Source organism: Nothobranchius furzeri, chromosome 7 (assembly GCF_043380555.1).
Source record: "Nothobranchius furzeri strain GRZ-AD chromosome 7, NfurGRZ-RIMD1, whole genome shotgun sequence".
Lineage (NCBI taxonomy): Eukaryota > Metazoa > Chordata > Actinopteri > Cyprinodontiformes > Nothobranchiidae > Nothobranchius > Nothobranchius furzeri.
Window position 1 is genome coordinate 71171032 of NC_091747.1, and position 17998 is coordinate 71189029.

Genomic DNA, 17998 nt, shown 5'->3' on the forward strand with positions numbered 1-17998 from the left:
CCGGGAACACCTTGGGGTCCTGCCGGAGGAACTGGTGGAGGTGGCTGGGGAGAGGACGGTCTGGAGCTCCCTAGTTGGGATGCTGCCCCCGCGACCCGGACCCGGATAAGCGGAGGAAGACGACGACGACGTCTGCATCAGGACGGATGCATGCAACGTCCTTTCGAGGGCTGTCCAGTAGGCTCACAAGGACGGAGGGAGTGGAGCTCTCTTTTCTAAACATCCATCCAACAAGACGGATAATGCAAGCTTGTGATTGGGTTGGATGCCGCTGTCATAGACAGCATCGCCATTGTGCTTTCATAAACATGAAGAGAGCTGAAGATATCTTGTGGCAGACATGAAGCAGCTTGAAGAATGCTTCGTGGAAAACCTCTAAATTATGAACATTTTATTCACCCATGACTGGAGAAGTGAGCGTTTTATTCGCGGACGGAAATAATGAGAAACGTGGGTTTAGAAGTGGCGAGTGCATGAAGAGGTGAAGGAGAATAAGGGACAAATTTGTCTGTGTTAAAAAGTCTCAGAAATACAAAAACACAACACAATATAAACACAATAGTCAACACACTATCTTGGATCGGATACGTGAAAGGATACCACAGATTGGCGCTACGCCCTCTGTTGTCCTGGCGGAGAATTGCTTTGCAAGACTCCCCAGGAGACGGAGAAGTCAGAGAGCAAACGTCTCTGTCCATGTGTGCGTCTCTTCCTTGTGGAGCTGACGGAGAAGTATAAATTAGGCTTTAGGCCACCCATCTGGATCCCTTCAACACCTTGGCTGCACCCAGAAAACCTGCTCATAAAAGTTACGAACAGAATCGGTGACTAAGAGCACTCTTGGTGGAGCCCAACTCTCACAAGAAATGAGTTTGACTTACTGCCGGCAATGTGGACTAAGCTCTGACACCGGTCATACAGGGACCTAACAGACCGTATCAGAAGGCCTGGTACCCCATACTCCCGAAATGCCCCCCAAAGGGCCTCCCGAGGGACATGGTCAAACGGCTTCTTCAAATCCACGAAACACACGTAGATTGGTTGGGCAAACTCCCACGCACCCTCCAGGACCTTCCTAAGGGTATAGAGCTGGTCCAGTGTTCCACGGACCAAAACCACATTGCTCAACCAACTGGTGTCAGTCAGAGGGTGTCTTCACTGCCCTTTCCTCTCACCTGTTTTAGTGCACTCTATGACAACACACTTTAACACCACATTGGAGCAGGCTGAGGGAGACTAGGGGATTCTCACACCTCTGTTCTCAGTTTGCTGCCCATGGCTGGAGACTAGGAGTAGTTGCTGGCCGTCTGGTTGGGATCTGGGATTGTGGGTCGCTTTGGCAGGGTTGCCAGCTTGTTGTTACCCCAGTAAGAACGGGACTATCTCCTGGACCAGGGATTGGCAACCTGCACCTCTGGAGCCGGGTGCGGCTCTTTCATCCATCTGATGCTCCTTTGTGTGTCCCTTTTTTTCTCTTGTCCTTTCAGCCGGTCTAGAAGCGGATGCTTGTAAATCCTGTTTTATTTATTTTTGTGAATGCCCGCCTCGACTCGTCCTTTCCTCTCCTCCATTTCTCTTTCATTTCTGTCTCTGTGTCCATTGGGATTAAAAACAACCCAACGCATTTCTTTATTCTACTTTATTCTATTTTTAATTATATTATTCATGTTATATGTAGCACGTTAGTACCGAAGCAAGTTCCTAGTTTGTGAATTGTTTGTTCACTGACAATGGCAATAAACCTTTTCTGATTCTGATTCTGATAAACTTTTGATATCAGGCGGAGCATTATAGCTGAATCTATAACCTGTGAGAGACAAAAATCAATTCTGACTGCTTTACAGCTGGATAGGATGTGGGAAAAGGAAGAAAATAGGCTTCTGCCTTTGTCAGAATTAATTATCAAACCAGCCTATTATTATGAGACCCAACCTTGGCCTCAAAAGTCAGAAAAATCTTTTTTTCCCCTAATCCAGTCTCTTAAGCAGATCTGTTTGTACGCCCACTTTGCGTGCCTCACACGTGCTTCTCATAGTTTGAAAATGAATGAAGTTGTAGTTTGACCTTTCCTTGGATGACTGGCAGCTCAAGTACAGAACAAACAGCAGTGTTCCTGTTAAGCCTTTGTTACTGTACAAATGCTTCGGGCTAAATGCCCTTTTGCAGAACTCATTTAAGATAACAATGTCGAAAAGCAAGAAAAGAATTTTCCCTTCATGGGAAGATTAGATGGCTCTACCCTCAGGAGCTTCCATTGTGTTTTAGTCCTCAGTTGTCTAGTCAACCATATTCTCTTTAAAGGGAACTTACAGGGGGTAACGGCCTTGATTTCATACATTTAATTATTCATTATCCATTGAATTGATTGTGGAAAAGGGAGAGAACTGGATGAGCTTTATGCAGGATGCGATGCTCAGTAAAGATGACCCTAGAGTAGAATGGACGATGAGTTAACAAAGGATGAATTTAGTCATTTTGTTGCATTTAAGATTAATCCCCGAAAAACTCAGATTCTGACTTGACAGTAAATCAGTACCACTTGTTACATCCGTGGAAGCCTGCAACAGCTCAGGTATGAGATGAGTCAGGGATCAAAAGCCACGTTAATGTTCTGGAGTCAAGCTGGCGCTATAAACAACGTCCTTGGGAGACTTCTGGTTGATGAAGAGCAGGTGGATTCACATGTCAGAAGGTTAGGAAGTGAAAAAACTGTGTCAGGAGGATAATTCCAGATGGACACAAGTGACAGCATGCCACAAATGAGGGAACTGTCTGCGCTTGATAGCTCTTTGCTTGGTCTGCTCTGTCACCCCAGCTTTACTCGTCTGTTCTCATTGAAAGAGTGAGAGTGAAGGAGGGTGTTGAACCACTTCCAACCCTTTCTCTGTCCAAAGCTTAATGCATTTCCCATAAATATTTCAATATATTCCTCATTGGTTCTGCTAGACTGCCTACAAGCTCTGGTGCCCACAAAGACACACTGCCACCAATCTGATTGCGAGAGACAACTGCTGAAGAATCGTATCAAAGAGACAGGAGGGGATGAAGGAGAAAGACAGGATGTGGGAGGAAGTCAGAATGGCGATATACACACTAGAGCTAGGGTTTTCATCTTGAAATGTATTGAATAATAGGCAAACATTGTGTCTCTGCATGTCTGTACGTCTTTGTGTGAGATTTACAGTATTTCCCATGCAGATTTGGAGCAGCATGGTGGCTGATGCAATGAGATGAAAACTTATTTTTTACTCTGCTAAATCTGATCTGTAACACGCACGCTTACAGCTGGCGAGCAAACCCCAGTCGATACACAAAAACAACACCTGAGCAATCCATTTCTCACTTTATGAGCTGTTATGTAAGACAATAATAACCCTTGTTTGTGTGTCTGTGTGTGTTCCCTCGAGGAACGGTCCAATGACACATCCAGAGGGACTGCAGCATGTGAAGTATTAATGGTTCAATCATTTCAGGTTTTTTATTATGGTATGTATTGGTTCTCCCTGAGCCTTTTCATCCTCTCCTGTCATTGTTTTCCAGGGTAGGAGCTGTTGAGGGGATGAGAGGAAATGAAAATGTATTGTTGTTTCTCTCTAGATGTACAGATGTCAATAAAGTCACGTAACATGTACAAACAAAGCTAAAGTGTTCTCTGGATGGAAGGCGTACATGCCTACATGACATATATTTTACTTTCCTGAGGCCACAGCACCATTCGTGTCTGTTTTTGTCTCTTGGAAGTTGATTTAATGAAGATAAACAACTAATTTATTGTTCTCATTGTTTTTCAGTTGCAGAGCCAATAACAGGAAAAGCCTCATCCTGACCAGTACGTCGCCTACCCTGCCAAGGCCGCATTCCCCACTGCCTGGACACATAGGTCAGTTTTACATGTACCTTTCAAAAAGTCAGCAAATTTCGACAAACTACATAATGCTGTAATGAAAACATGTTTGTTTTCCTCTGTTTGGGAGGAATGATTCAAAAGTTCATATTTACAGAAACATGAAATGACATTTCCCATGGGCTCACCACTCACGAGAGGGCCATAGGGCTTAGGTGCAGTGTGAGGTGGGCCGTAGGCGGGGACGTTGGTGGTCTGATTCTCTGCTACAGAAGCTGGCTCTCTGTATAGAATGTCCCCTCTCTGGTTGGGAAAGAGCCTGCATCTATGTGTGAGTTTGACAGGTTCCCCTGGCTGGCATTGTGACTCTGGCCCATCGACATATAAATAATGGACAATGGGTTTCCATAGACTCCAATAACACGTTTTTGTGCCAAAATGGGAGGTGGCCACCACCGCCATTTTGACCATGTCACAGGTTCCGTCAAGCCCAGACAATTCCACAAAAGGGAAGAGAGGTGGAGCTGTAAGACTGGGATCAACTGACGACACCCGGTCGAACTAGCTACAAGCTAACCTGAAGCTAACCCAATGCTAACGCGGAGGTGGGAGCTAAGCTAACGGAGGTAGCAACCTAGCTACAACCGGAGTTAACTGTGCACAACACCAGAGCTTCTGAGTCAGAGATACGCCGGGCTGACCGCTGGGTAAAACCGGGGGAACACAGAGGTCTCCGAGACCTCCACAAGCCAGCAGCCGCGCAGCAGACAAGCGCCGCTGCGATCTGAGATGCGCAGAGCTGCCGCTGGGGAGAACCGGGTGGAAAGGTTTCCATCCCAGAGCTCCACAAGCCGACAGCCCGCGCAGCAGACAGAAGCCACGATCAGACAGAGATGCACCGAGCTGCGGGGAGGGGAGAACCGGGTGGAAAACATCGGTCTCCCGAGAGCTCCACAAGCCGATAGTGGGAACCCAGCTCCACCAACATGTTATATTTCAACCCATTTTCTAAAGTGCAGCATTGTGTTAAATGCACTGGGTTTTACCCTATTACATTTAAATTTCATGGTTAAACAGTACATGTTAAAATCTAAGCTCAGCTCGGCAGTGACCTAAAATACATAAATATAATTTTACTTACCGAAAAAAATGAAGTGGAGACTCCTTGGACGCTCTATTAGTGCAATTAATGCCACAGCAAGTCATTTTGTCCAACAATTGCACAAATAATATCCAAAAAAGAATACACACACACAGAGACTCAAATTCCCGGAACAGTTTCCAGGCCAGACCGAGGCTTTACTGAGGCCTTTCCACGGAGCTAGCTCTGTGGGCACGTGGGTCGGATGCTCATTAATTATCCAGAATTTTAGGCTTTTAATACACTTAAACAGAAGAGTGAGAAAAAATTCACCCCCTCAGAGTTGTCATGAGTGTAAACTAGATAATTTAAACCAAAAACATGTTTTGGAACCAGACTGTAAACATGTTTATTTCTGCTGTGAAATTGGTATTTTTAACATGGGAGTCAAGGAGGATTTGCTCGCTTCTGACACCAGCCCCCAGTGGATGAGGGGGGAACTGCAATTTTTGGTACTTCTGGGTTGGCCTCAATTTTAGAGCCGCATTGTGGGGGCTTGCGCTGTCCACTGATTGGCTAGGGGGCGGAGTCACTGGTTGCTCTGGAGTTTTCTGCTTCACTGCCTGCAGCCATTTTCTGGTTTACAGTCTGACAATAAGTCATAAAACGGAGCAGACATAGTCAGCTCACCTCGGCGCATGGCTCTGGCTCCAGAACCAGTTTCCTCGTGAGAGGTTGGACACTCTAACTCTCCAGAGTTGCCCCCGCTGAGAGGTGCTGAGTAGGGGTGGGAATACTTGGTTTCCTGCATGTTGGAGTTTACCCCGACAAATGAGAGAGTAGCCTCTCTGTGTGGTAGCCTATGTGTGGAGGGACGGGTCCTCACTGTGGTTTGTGTTTATGCACCAAACTGCAGGTCAGACTACCAACCCTTTTTTGAGTCCTTGGAGGGGTGCTGGAGAGTGCTCCCTCTGGTGACCCCCTTGTTCTCCTGGGGGACTTCAAAGTTCATGTGGGTGACACCTGTGAGACCTGGAGAGGTTTGGTTGAGAGGAATGGCCCCTTCGATCTGAATCCAAGTGGTATTTTGTTATTGGACTTCTGTGCTTGTGGTGGTTTGTCCATAACGAACACCTTGTTTAAGTATACTGTAAAGGATGAGCATCGTGACTCTGGCCACTGATTGGCTAGGGGCTCTAGGCACCAGGATACCTTAGGCCACAGTTCAGTGAAGGATTTTGTCATCTCATCTGATTTGCGGCTGTACATCTTGGACACTTGAGTGAGTGAAAATAGGTTATTGATAACACTGATTACTCATTTAGTCTGTTTCTTCTTTGCAACTGTCGGTGCTGTTGGCTAAAATTGCTTAATCTTGTTTATAGTTGTTTTCACATTCACGGATAACTGCTTGTACTTTCCAGACACAAATAAACAAAGAAATCTGCTCATGGACACATGGCTCATTTGAGCTGTGAGCAGATGGATCCAGGCAGACATGCACACTTTCTGTAGGTGTCCAAATGCTGCTGACACAATGAATTAACAGTTATTATTTTCAATACTTTGTGCTTTGATTTATTCTAATAGAACCCAATTTATTTCTGTTAACGGGTGCTTTTCCATTCAATTCAATTCAATTCAATTTTATTTATATAGCGCCAAATCACGACAAGAGTCACAAGGCACTTCACATAGTAAACATTCCAATACAAGGCAGTTCATTAAGCCAATCAGTAAATCGTTTTCTATATAAGGAACCCAGCAAATTGCATCAAGTCACTGACTAGTGTCAGTGACTTTACAGCAATCCTCATACTAAGAAAGCATTCAGCGACAGTGGAGAGGAAAACTCCCTTTTAACAGGAACAAACCTCCAGAGGATCCTGGCTCAGTATAAGCAGCCATCCTCCACGACTCACTGGGGATCGAGAAGACAGAGCAGACACACACACACACACACACACACACACACACACACACACACACACACACACACACACACACACACACACACACACACACACACAACATATATAACAAGTAATGTTTCTATGGTTACATTGTGATTTCTTAGTAAATCTTCTATTTGGTGAGAGATAAAGTTTATTGTATTTATCCTGGTGAATCTATAATTAAACGGGTAAACTAGTAGTAGCACATTCAATGTCAAGGAAAATAAAATGTTATTATCAGGAGAGGGAGAATGTTTAAGTGGTTAGTAGCAGTGTTCAAGCCGATGGCCCCCTCCATGAGGCCACCACAGCTCAGCAGAACATCATTGAAGCTTCTTCTGGGGAGTAAAACACTCAGAGAGAAAATAAAGTTAACAGCTGAAATAGCAGGAAATAATACAGTTAAAGAGCAAATTGTAGAAGAAAGTAGTAGAGTGTGGAAAGTGGTCAGTGTATCCTCCAGTAGTCTAAGCCTATAGCAGCATAAATGGATAACCTAGCCTTTTAGATGGAGGCATGTTGGAGGCAGGGTAAGGGAGAGTCGTCTTTACCGACTGTACACTCCACCTCCCTCTACTCCCCCACTTGTCCAGATTTAGGCTAACATCAGATTTTAACCATAGGCCCTATCAAATAAAAAGATTTTAAGCCTGGTCTTAAAAGTAGACAAGGTGTCTGCCTCACGGACTAAAGCTGGAAGTTGGTTCCACAGGAGAGGAGCCTGATAGCTAAAAGATCTGCCTCCCATCCTATTTTTAGATATTCTGGGAACCACCAGTAAACTTGCAGTCTGAGAGCGAAGTGCTCGGTTAGGAACGTATGGAACTATCAGGTCACTGATGTATGATGGAGATTGATTATTAAGAGCTTTATATGTGAGAAGGAGGATCTTAAAATCTATTCTGAATTTAACAGACAGGCAATGTAGGGAATCAGATCTGATCCAAAAACTCAGAGTAAGGGCCTGGTGGACGATACAAAACTACAAACAAGAGTGGTTTTACAGTTTTGCAATCTGGATTAGGAAAACTAAGAATAATATGTCCAAAAGAACTGTAACTATTAATTGGTAAGGGATTGATTAATAGGTCTGAATGAAAAATGGGTGCTACTCCTCCTCCTTGCCCTGTACTTTGAGCAATATGATGATTTAAATAATTAGAAGGAGTTGACTCTTTTAAACTAACATAGTCCTCTTGCTCCAGCCAGGATTCTGTGAGAGAGAGCAAAGAAATCTGATTATCACAAATCAAGTCATTAACTAACAAAGTCTTAGAAAAAATTGACCTAATGTTCAATAACCCACATTTAATTTTTCTAGTTTTCCGCTCAGTTGAATTTGTTGTAATATTTATGAGATTTCCATGATTTGCTTTATTAAGCCTGATATTTAATCTGTGTGGTTTTGGCCGTGGGCAGGACGCTGTCTCTATGGGGTAGTGGGTGGGTAACAGTACAGAAGCTGCAGAGGGGTGTGTTAAACTATGACTCTGCTTCCTGGTCTGGACCCTGGGTTGTCATGGAGGACTAATAAAACTGGCCATATTCCTAGAAAGAAGAGCTGCACCATCCAAAGAGGGATGGATGCTGTCTCTTTGCATCAGACCGGGTTTTCCCCCAAAAGTTTTCCAATTATCAGTGTAGCCCACGTTGTTTTCGGAACACCACCTAGACAACCAGCGGTTGAAGGACAGCATGCGACTAAACATGTCGTCACTGGTCCGATCAGGCAGGGGGCCAGAGAAAATAATAATAATAATAATAATAATAATAAAAAACTTTATTAATCCCTCGGGTGAATTCCTTCGGGAAATTGATGGAGTCCGACATTGTTTTGTCAAACTTACACACCGAAACAACATTAATTTTAGTAACCTCCGATTGGCGTAACCGGGTGTCGTTACCGCCAGCGTGAATAACAATCTTACTGTATTTACGCTTATCCTTAGCCAGCAGTTTCAGGTAAGATTTAATGTCGCCCGCTCTGGCCCCAGGTAAACATTTAACTATGGTTGCTGGAGTCTCCAATGACACGTTTCTGACTATGGAGCTGCCAATGATCAGAGTCGGCTTGTCAGTGGGTGCGTCACTGAGCGGGGAAAATCTGTTAGAAACGTTGATGGTGTCCCACGGGCTGGGTTCTATGCTACCTACTTACCATCACCCAGCCGGCCTGAGGTCCCGGCTGCTCGGGTTCTGCTGGAGGACTGCTACAGGATGGTTCTAGTTAGGGGCAGCAGTTGCTCAACAGGTTGAGCGGCTTGTCCAGTAATCGGAAGGTTGCAGGTTCGATCCTGGCTCCGGACAGAGAATTCTGCTGTTGTGTCCTTGGGCAAGACAATTAACCCACCTTGCCTGCTGGTGGTGGTCGGAGGGACCGGTGGCGCCTGTGCTTGGCAACCTCACCTCTGTCAGTGTGCCCCAGGGCAGCTGTGGCTACACCGTAGCTCATCACCATCAGTGTGTGAATGTGTGTGTGAATGGATGAATGATACACTGTAGTGTAAAGCGCTTTGGAGTCCTTACTCTGAGAGGCGCTATTTAAGTGCAGGTCATTTATCATTCTGATCTAGTTAGCCCCACGCTAGCTAAGTAGCTATGGCTATCTACAGGATTTTCAACAGCACAGAGCCGGGCCTCCAATTCCGACACCCTTGCCTCCAAAGCTACAAAATTGCTACATTTATTACACGTACCATTATCACTAAAGGAGGCAGAAGAGTAACTAAACATCTGACACAGAGGGCAAGAGATAGGAGACGGAGAAGCAGAGACAGAAGACATCTTACAGATCTAGTCTCCACTGAGGGGTACCGCAGGGTTCCATTCTTGGTCTACTGTTGTTTCATATGTATATTAATAATATATTTGATGTATCAACCCTGATATCACCAATTATGTTTTCCCATGACGCAATATTAGTTTTGTCACACTCCAACATTAATACCTTGATTGAGAATGCCAATTCTGGTCTAGTGGCTTGGGTTAGGGTTAGGGTTAGAAATTAATTAATCATCTTTAAACATAAAGACAAATTCAGTTGCATTAAATTTAGTGAAAAAATGTCTTACAATAAAATTTTACTCATATTTAAATCTAATCTACTGAGTTACTCCAGGTATCAACTGCAAATTTTATTTCAATTCAAACCAAGGCTGAGTTAGAAAATTCACGTAGACTAGGATGCGAACGTTTGGGCAGCCGTGTTAATCTTCATGATTTGCCCTTATAATCGTTGGTTGTTACGATAAGAAATATATCAGTTAAATATATCATATAGGAGACACACACAGTGATATTTGAGAAGTTTATAGGATTTACAGAATAATAAGTGTGCAATAATTGCAACTAAATTAGACAGGTGCATACATTAGGGCATCACAAAAAATAAATTAAATCAATATTTAGTAGAACCTAATTTTGCAGAAATAACAGCTTCTAAACTAGTGAATCTCAACTGGCAGCCCGCGGGCCAGATCTGACCCTCCGGACCTTTCCTTCCGAGCCTTTGGGCCCTAACATCCCCCAATTGGGGGACTTTGAAGTTTAGCAGCTTCAGCTTTGTCACTGATTCCTGGACATTGGTCTCCAGAATCTGCTGATATTGAGTGGAATCCATGCCTCCCTCAAATTTTAACAAGATTCCCAGTCCCTGCACTTGCCACACAGCCCACAGCATGATGGAACCACCACCATGTTTTACTGTAGGTAGCAAGTGTTTTTCCTGGAATGCTGTGTTCTTTTTCCTTCATGAATAATGCTAGCCTGACCAGCCAGCCCCATGCTTTCCTTATTCATTCCATTCCATTCCATTCCATTTATTTGATAAAGCACATTTAAAAACAGCATGTGAGCTGACCAAAGTGCTGTACAGGGGTAAAAACATATAGGGTTAAAAGAATAATATAAAAGAATAAAACAACTAGAGCAGAACAAAAAGAACCATGAGAAGTCAATAAAATCAGTCAAGGAACAGTGTAAATAAACCATCGATAAAATAGCTAGGTAGTAAAAGCAAGAGAATAAAAATAAGTCTTTAAGTGGGACTTAAAAACCCCAATGGAGGAGGAGATTCTGATGTTCAGTGGGAGATCATTCCAAAGTTTTGGAGCGCAGACAGAAAAAGCTCGTTCACCACGGGTTTTGCAGCGTTGACGGGAAGCAAGGGGCTGGGAAGTCTTCTATTCAAATAACCCCAACCCCTGAGAATTCCAACCGAGCCAGTCAGCGCTGAGCAGCGTTCATCACACACAAACACACACTGCAACTCTGAGTTTATCATCAACTATGAACATGGCGTCTGAAGCGGGGTTGGCTGCAGCTCTTTTCTCTGTTCTAAATGACTTGGGACATGTTTTTTAAAACCACAACAAGAAGAAGCACTAAAAGCCTTTCTTCTATACAAAGATGCTTGTGCTGTCGCCAGACACCATTTTTGACTACAGCTAAAAAACTAAAGCGTTACAGTTGGCATTTCCGTCTTTTTTCTGATTGGTTATTTTTGAGCTGGCTAGTCCCGCCCCTCATGTTCCTCTCTGCCTGTGAGAAACCAGACTTGTTCTCTGTGCAGAATTAAACAGAGGACGGGTCTGGCAGGCCAGGTTAGTATTGTTATGCCCAAATAACTCAACTCGACTTTTTTTCACTTCTCGAATATCACTGTGTGTGTCTCCTGTATGATATATTTAACAGGTAAATTATGAAGGCTGCCCAAACGTTTGCATCTCACTGCAATATGCAACAGTCAATGGATCTCCATTCCCTTAAATATCTCTCTTTGTGAATTCTCTATCGGCTTTAGGGCTGCAACAGTGTGAAACCATTTTCCTTTCTGGCAAGCCAGCGTTCTACAGCTGATACTTAATGTAATACTTAAAGAGCAAGTCACCCCTTACAAGAAGTGTACTTCACTCCCACTTCATGTTTGAAAAATGCAACAAATGCTGTTGCCTAGCAAACCGAGAGGGTGGAGCCACTAACAAATACACACACTCACGACATTGTGACATCATAATGTACCAGTTTACATCATAGCATACCTCTTAGCCAATAGCGATGGCAGATTTAAATTCAAATGCAGTGAAGAGTTTTTACCTGACAATGACATGAAACTGACAGTTTCAGGCAGAAAATTTAAATTTTAACTAAAATGCATTAAAGTGCAAAACTATTGACTACACGTGTCTGCAGCACGATTAGACACACATTTATATAGTTTATCAGAAAAAAAATAGTTGATTTGGGGAGCAAGTCAACCCCTACCAGAGTCTAACTCCACTCCAACTTCATGTTTGAAAATGCAACACATGCTGTTGCCTGGCAGACCGAGAGGGCGGAGCCGCTAACAAATACACACTCAGGCTCACGACAGCATTGTGACATCATAATGTACCAGTTTACATCATAGCATACTTCTTAGCCAATAGCGGTGGCAGATTTAAATTAAAATACAGTGCAGAGTTTTTACCTGACAACGGCACAACACTGCCAGTTTGAGGCAGAATATTTAAATTTTAACTAAGATGCACTGAAATGCCAAATTATTGACGACACGTGTCTGCAGCACGATTAGACACTCGTTTATTTAGTTTATCAGCAAAAAAAAAGTTTATTTGGGGGTGACTTGATTAAGCTAATCTCCAAGCTGTCTTTTAATATTGTCTTAACCCATTCGCTGCCAGCGTTTCTCACTGTTTTTACTGTTTTTTTAAGAGTCACAGAACGTTGCGCGCTAGGATGATGTCGACGCCAAAACAACCAAAACAACTAAAACAAAGCGTAGACTCACCTCTTACATCAGGAAGAATGTGCGCGTTTCGAGAGTTATCCGTTCTTTCACAATCCGTTGTTGAATTGTGATCGGCAGAAGCTTTTCCTGTACGCGCCTCACTTTTTTAAAGCAGCAGCCCAAAACGATCTCCTAACACATGGATTTTCTGCATCCTGATCATGTGACATGAGACGTATGAATGATGAAGATCGGCTTCAGAGCTGAGATGTTTGTTCTCACGGTGCGGGGGCTCCTTCCGACGCCCACACAGTAAAAAAAATGCAAGTGACGACTTTAGTCTTCATTGGCAGTGAATGGGCGAATAATTTGTAATCAATGATTTTATGTCTAAATGTTTTTGGTGAAGGCTTCAGGTCAGCCTCACTGGCTTTTGCCTCCTCCAGCATCTGAATCCTTGTGTACTGTTTATTGTATCTTCTATCTATTGTGCAAATAAATAAAATATAGGAAATAAAACTTCTACAATTTGCAATTTGAGTTTTTTTGTTTAAAATAAATCATTCCTCAAACAATAAATTTTGTTATGCTTGTTGTATCCCGGTTTTTAATCAGCAGTGTCTCTTGTCTCTGTGTGGTATTTTAGGAAGCAGTCCACTGGATAGCCCACGCAACTTCTCACCAAGCGGACCTGCTCACTTCTCCTTTGCTTCTTCTCGAAGGTTTGCATTTCTTCTTTGTCCCACAAAAAGGAACTCAAAAGCAGCTTAGTTAGTAAGTCAAATTGTATATAGAATAATTCTTCACACATAAACGCACCATGAAATCTGAACAGGAAGCACACCCAATCACTCACACGTTCACAGAAAGAAGGGTGTCTTTGTCTTGGCCTGCTTCCACCATGGCTGTGTGACAGAGGCATGACAGCAGGCTGAATCAGGCGAGGTGCCAGGACCCTCGTTACTCACTCAGAGGAGGCGTCAGACTCTGGGATGGTTGGAGGAGGCCTTAGGGAGCAGAGTGGTGAAAGGAGTACAAATGAAACAGGTTTCATAGAAAGTGAAGAAAATGTTCAACCACCACTTGTTAAATACAAATATGAAGTGACAGAGATGTACAGTTTTAATCCTCTCCCTGTTTAAGTAATGTCCACTTCTTGATTTTGTCAGAGCTGATGGTCGTAGGTGGTCTCTGGCCTCTCTGCCTTCCTCAGGATATGGGACCAACACACCCAGTTCAACGGTAAGCAGAATTTGATGCAATACTGAGTGTTTTTGTTCATCTTGTTTCATTTGAAATAAAATGTAGTCACTGGAAATTAATTTCCCCACCTTTTCCCTAATTTTACTGGTGGTGATTTACATAATATCAGTGCTACCATGAATGATTGATGGTGATCCTAATTACCAAAACACAGCTTGTTGGTGAACACACAAGTGTGCCGAAACACTTCTGTCTTTGCAAAAGCCATTTTTATTTCTAATGCTAGGATTGCGTGAGTATTCCCAGCATTTATGTCTGCCTTTCCGTCTCAGTCATCTCCCATTTCAGTTTCAGTTTCACAGCAGAATATCATTCCTGTAACCTTGACGTTTTACTGCAGAAGTCGTTGTTACTGTCTGCAAAGGCTCTGTTGAAACTCGCACCGCTTCTATCAGACTGAGACAGCACATATCAAGCAGCTTTGGTTGGCTGGGTTCAAGATGAAATGAGGATAAAGCTTCAGTCTTAATGAGAAAACAGAAGATTTACTGCATTACGTCTCACTGGTCTACAATCATCACACGAAGCCACAGATAGCATAACCTGTTTAAAATGTTAACTCAGGCCTAGTCCACACGTAGCCGTTTTTTTTTAAAAACGAATATTCGCCCCTCCAAAAACTTTCATCCACACCACCTCGTTTAAAACAAACTCTGTCCACACGTACCCGGATAAATACGTTGTTAAGGACATGCCAGACCTGTAGGCGGCAGTACTTCCCCCGTTCTTAACCTTGTCCTTCGTCTGTGGTCTTCCGCAAGGAGCAGTAATTCCTCTTGCAAAAACAAACAAGCAAAAAGCGCTTGGACAATTGATAAAGCGAGCACAGCTCTGAGGGCATCCATGCTGTTGGCTAGTGTAAACACAGGTCGCACACGTGATGTCAGCATTTTTTTGGTCGCGGAAAGTGACGTTGCGGACCTTAAAACTCCGGTTTTGTCTGTCCACACACAGACACCCAAAACGGAGAAAACGCAGATCTTCACTTTGGCCGGAGTTTTTAAAAAGATCCGTTTTCGTGTGAAAAAACTCCATTTTCGTGTGGATGACAGGCCAAAACGTAGAAAAATATCTACGTTTTGGCAGATCCCCGGCTACGTGTGGACAGGGCCTTAGGCTGGTGCCTGACCAGCATCCCTGACAGATCCCAACAGCAGGAGAGAAGCATCTCATTTCAGCAGACAACATTTATCTGATCTACTCTGTTCTTTGACCTCAGTGAGAGTGCAACAGACCCAGGTCTGACAGATCTATTAACTCCTGGAAAAAAGCCCTGGGGTGTGTAGTTCTCCCAAAAAATCTTCAGTAGAAAATGTATTCATGATTTTCAGTTCTAACCGACTCCAATCAGGTAAGCTACCAGGAACGTGCCTCTCATTATTAAGTCAGAGGAGGCTCTGGGAAGGTTGGAGGACGCCTTAGGGAGGAGAGGAGGATGAGCAAAAAAGTAAACGGTTTGACACGATGTAGGGTTTGGGAAATTGAGTGCTTTAAGAGCTCAATATATATATATTACCTCAACTTATGACCAATAAGCTGTGATACTCTAACTAAATATAGAATATCAACCTGCTTGGTCTTTACGGTGTTTAATCAGAAGATTCTAGGATTCTTTATTTATTAGGGGATTGTACACACTCTGTTTTGATTTAGAAATCAGTCAGGTTTATAAAAGTAAGAATTTATTTTACCAACAATTAAAACATGACAAGTTAACTAACATTTACTGTGATGAATGGAACTGAATGTGATGTATGAACCTATGTGTGAATGCGATGTTAGTCAGAACTTCCGTATCTAGGAGAGCTGAATTCTGGATATAAAACAATTAGGTTAGCTTTAAGCTATGAAGTTGATTATTATCAAAAGGCATCAGACGCTATCTGTGTGTCTACTTCACCCGGATTCAGAGACCCTCTTGGTGGATCCGAAGGTCAGAGAGGTTGGCTGACCTCTGGCACCAGAGGGCTGTAGAATACAGTGGCACCGACTCTTCAGTCCAGAGATGTCTCGGGTCACGACAGATGGATGGAACCACGCGTCTGGTAATATCAGCTTGTTCTGCAGGAACTGTTTTGCTGTCAGCTTCGCAGGTGCAAAAAGATTTTGACGACGTGTCAAAAGCTTTGATGGATAAAGAGCGTTTTGCTTCAGGTGGCCGGTCTGAAACTTCTCTAGAACTAATGAATCACCAGAGTGATCTGGTTTTAATGTTCTCATGTTATGATTGTGTAGCCAACCAGAGGTTGACAAGTTTGAGGAATATCACCAAGAATCTCAGAAACACGCCTTCTTTGACACCGGAGGCTCTGATCTGGGTAAAGGTGTGTCTTGAGTTTAACTTAACCTTACTTTGTTCTTGTGTGAGTGCAAATGGTGATGACCTCGTCATATTAACATGCCGAAACATATTTCAATCACTGTAATCATAACACAACATTCATTTCAAACTTCAATCACTGAGCACAGATTATTGAAACATTTCATTATATTATAATTATTATAAGTAGTAATAAACAAACATTTATTTAATGATTATCTAGCTTATAAGTTGTAGAAGTTCATATCTGATTTAGGAAATCATTCTTTGATTTAGCTACTAATCCGGGCTGCGAGTGTTCCTTATATGGAGGCATGAAGAATCCTGAATGATTGGACCTTGAGGAGAGAATGTTATTGTTGACAATTCATTATCTGTGCTCAGAGCGGCAGCCTCTGAGCTCCAGCTGGTGGGATGGAGGCAGGCTGATTTAGAGGGGACACATGCAGTCTCGTGTCTCCTTTTTGACCAGATATTGAATGGTCAAACTGTACCTAAAAACCGACCATTGCTGGACGTTAGAACGACATGAGGATGGTGAAGGATGTTTATGTTTCTCTTGTGGCAGGTAGTTAAACAATGTGTGGACACTGGCCTCAAACATGAGTCCTTCTCATTCAGACTGGGCCATATGGACCAAAACGTATACCTTGATATTGTCTTCCCTTTACAAAGAAGCAAACACGTTGTTTTACAACTATTATTGTCATGTTGTACTATTTGGTCATATCTGAAGGACTTACTTGTCCAAGAGCATTGTTGCCAGCTCTGCATGTGTCAAGGTATGTCTTCAAATGCATGCACATGCTCTGGAATTGTGTACGTAAGCTGAAATCTAACGCTATTGGCTAATCCTGAACGGCGGGCAGCTCAAATTGCATGGGGCTCTATGGAACAGGGGACAGGTTTAGTAAAAACAAGAAAAAAGACATTGCCTAAATTATATCACAGTACAGGGTAAGACGATCACTCTTACCAATCTGTAAAAAACTCATGCATAATTCCTGAAAGGGAGAAAACTCCAGGTTGTAGTTTTGAAGGTTGAATACGGAACAATTTATCACGGTCCATCTCCTTTCCTTTTTGTATTGTTCTCTCTCTCTATAAACATGCTAACTTGCTTTGCACATCTTCTAATTGAAATCTGTCTTTATCATATATATTATTTTTTCATCAGCTTGCGTTTGATGGTGCCCCTCCCCCAGCATGGTGCCCTACGCGCTGTGCGTGGTGTGCGCGTGCGGAGCGCCGGCACTGGTCCTTGGTCAAGACACTTAACCCACCTTGCCTGCTGGTGGTGGTCATAGGGACTGGTGGCGCCGGTGCTCGGCAGCCTCGCCTCTGTCAGTGCGCCCCAGGGCAGCTGTGGCTACATCGTAGCTCATCCCCACCAGTGTGTGAATGGGTGAATGACTAATTGTGTTGTAAAGTGCCTTGGGGGGTTCCAGGACTCTAGAAGGCGTTATATCAAATACATACCATTTAATAAAAATTACATGTCAGATACTAGGCCACATAAGGTCACATTCCTCATTCATGTGTACTGGATCACAGTTTCTGTGCTGGAGCAGGGAAACAACTAAAACATGATAGATATGAAATATTGATGACCAGGGTTAGAGAGCCAATGTAAAGAAATGGGATTCATTCTCTTTCCATCAATAAGTGGGCCGGCCTGGGCTGAAAATACCTGGGCTTCTTTTCTGTCTCGGTCCAGCTCTGCTCACCACTACAGGAAAGTGAAGCCTTTCTTAGATCAAATGCTTTAAATCCCAGTTTTACCAGAGAAAGAAGAAGGAGTAATGAC

The 17998-nt window shown here is 43.3% G+C and overlaps 1 protein-coding gene across 3 annotated transcripts in view; it reads left to right on the plus strand.

The window, feature by feature from the left end:
• Positions 1–17998, plus strand: part of mast1a (microtubule associated serine/threonine kinase 1a) — a 139673-nt gene that overhangs the window by 58588 nt on the left and 63087 nt on the right. For all 3 annotated transcript variants that reach the window (XM_015954410.3, XM_015954411.3, XM_015954412.3), the window contains 3 exons: positions 3792–3880; positions 13255–13330; positions 13778–13850. In XM_015954410.3, the coding sequence (XP_015809896.3) occupies positions 3792–3880; positions 13255–13330; positions 13778–13850 (238 nt within the window). The remainder of the gene's footprint in view (positions 1–3791; positions 3881–13254; positions 13331–13777; positions 13851–17998) is intronic.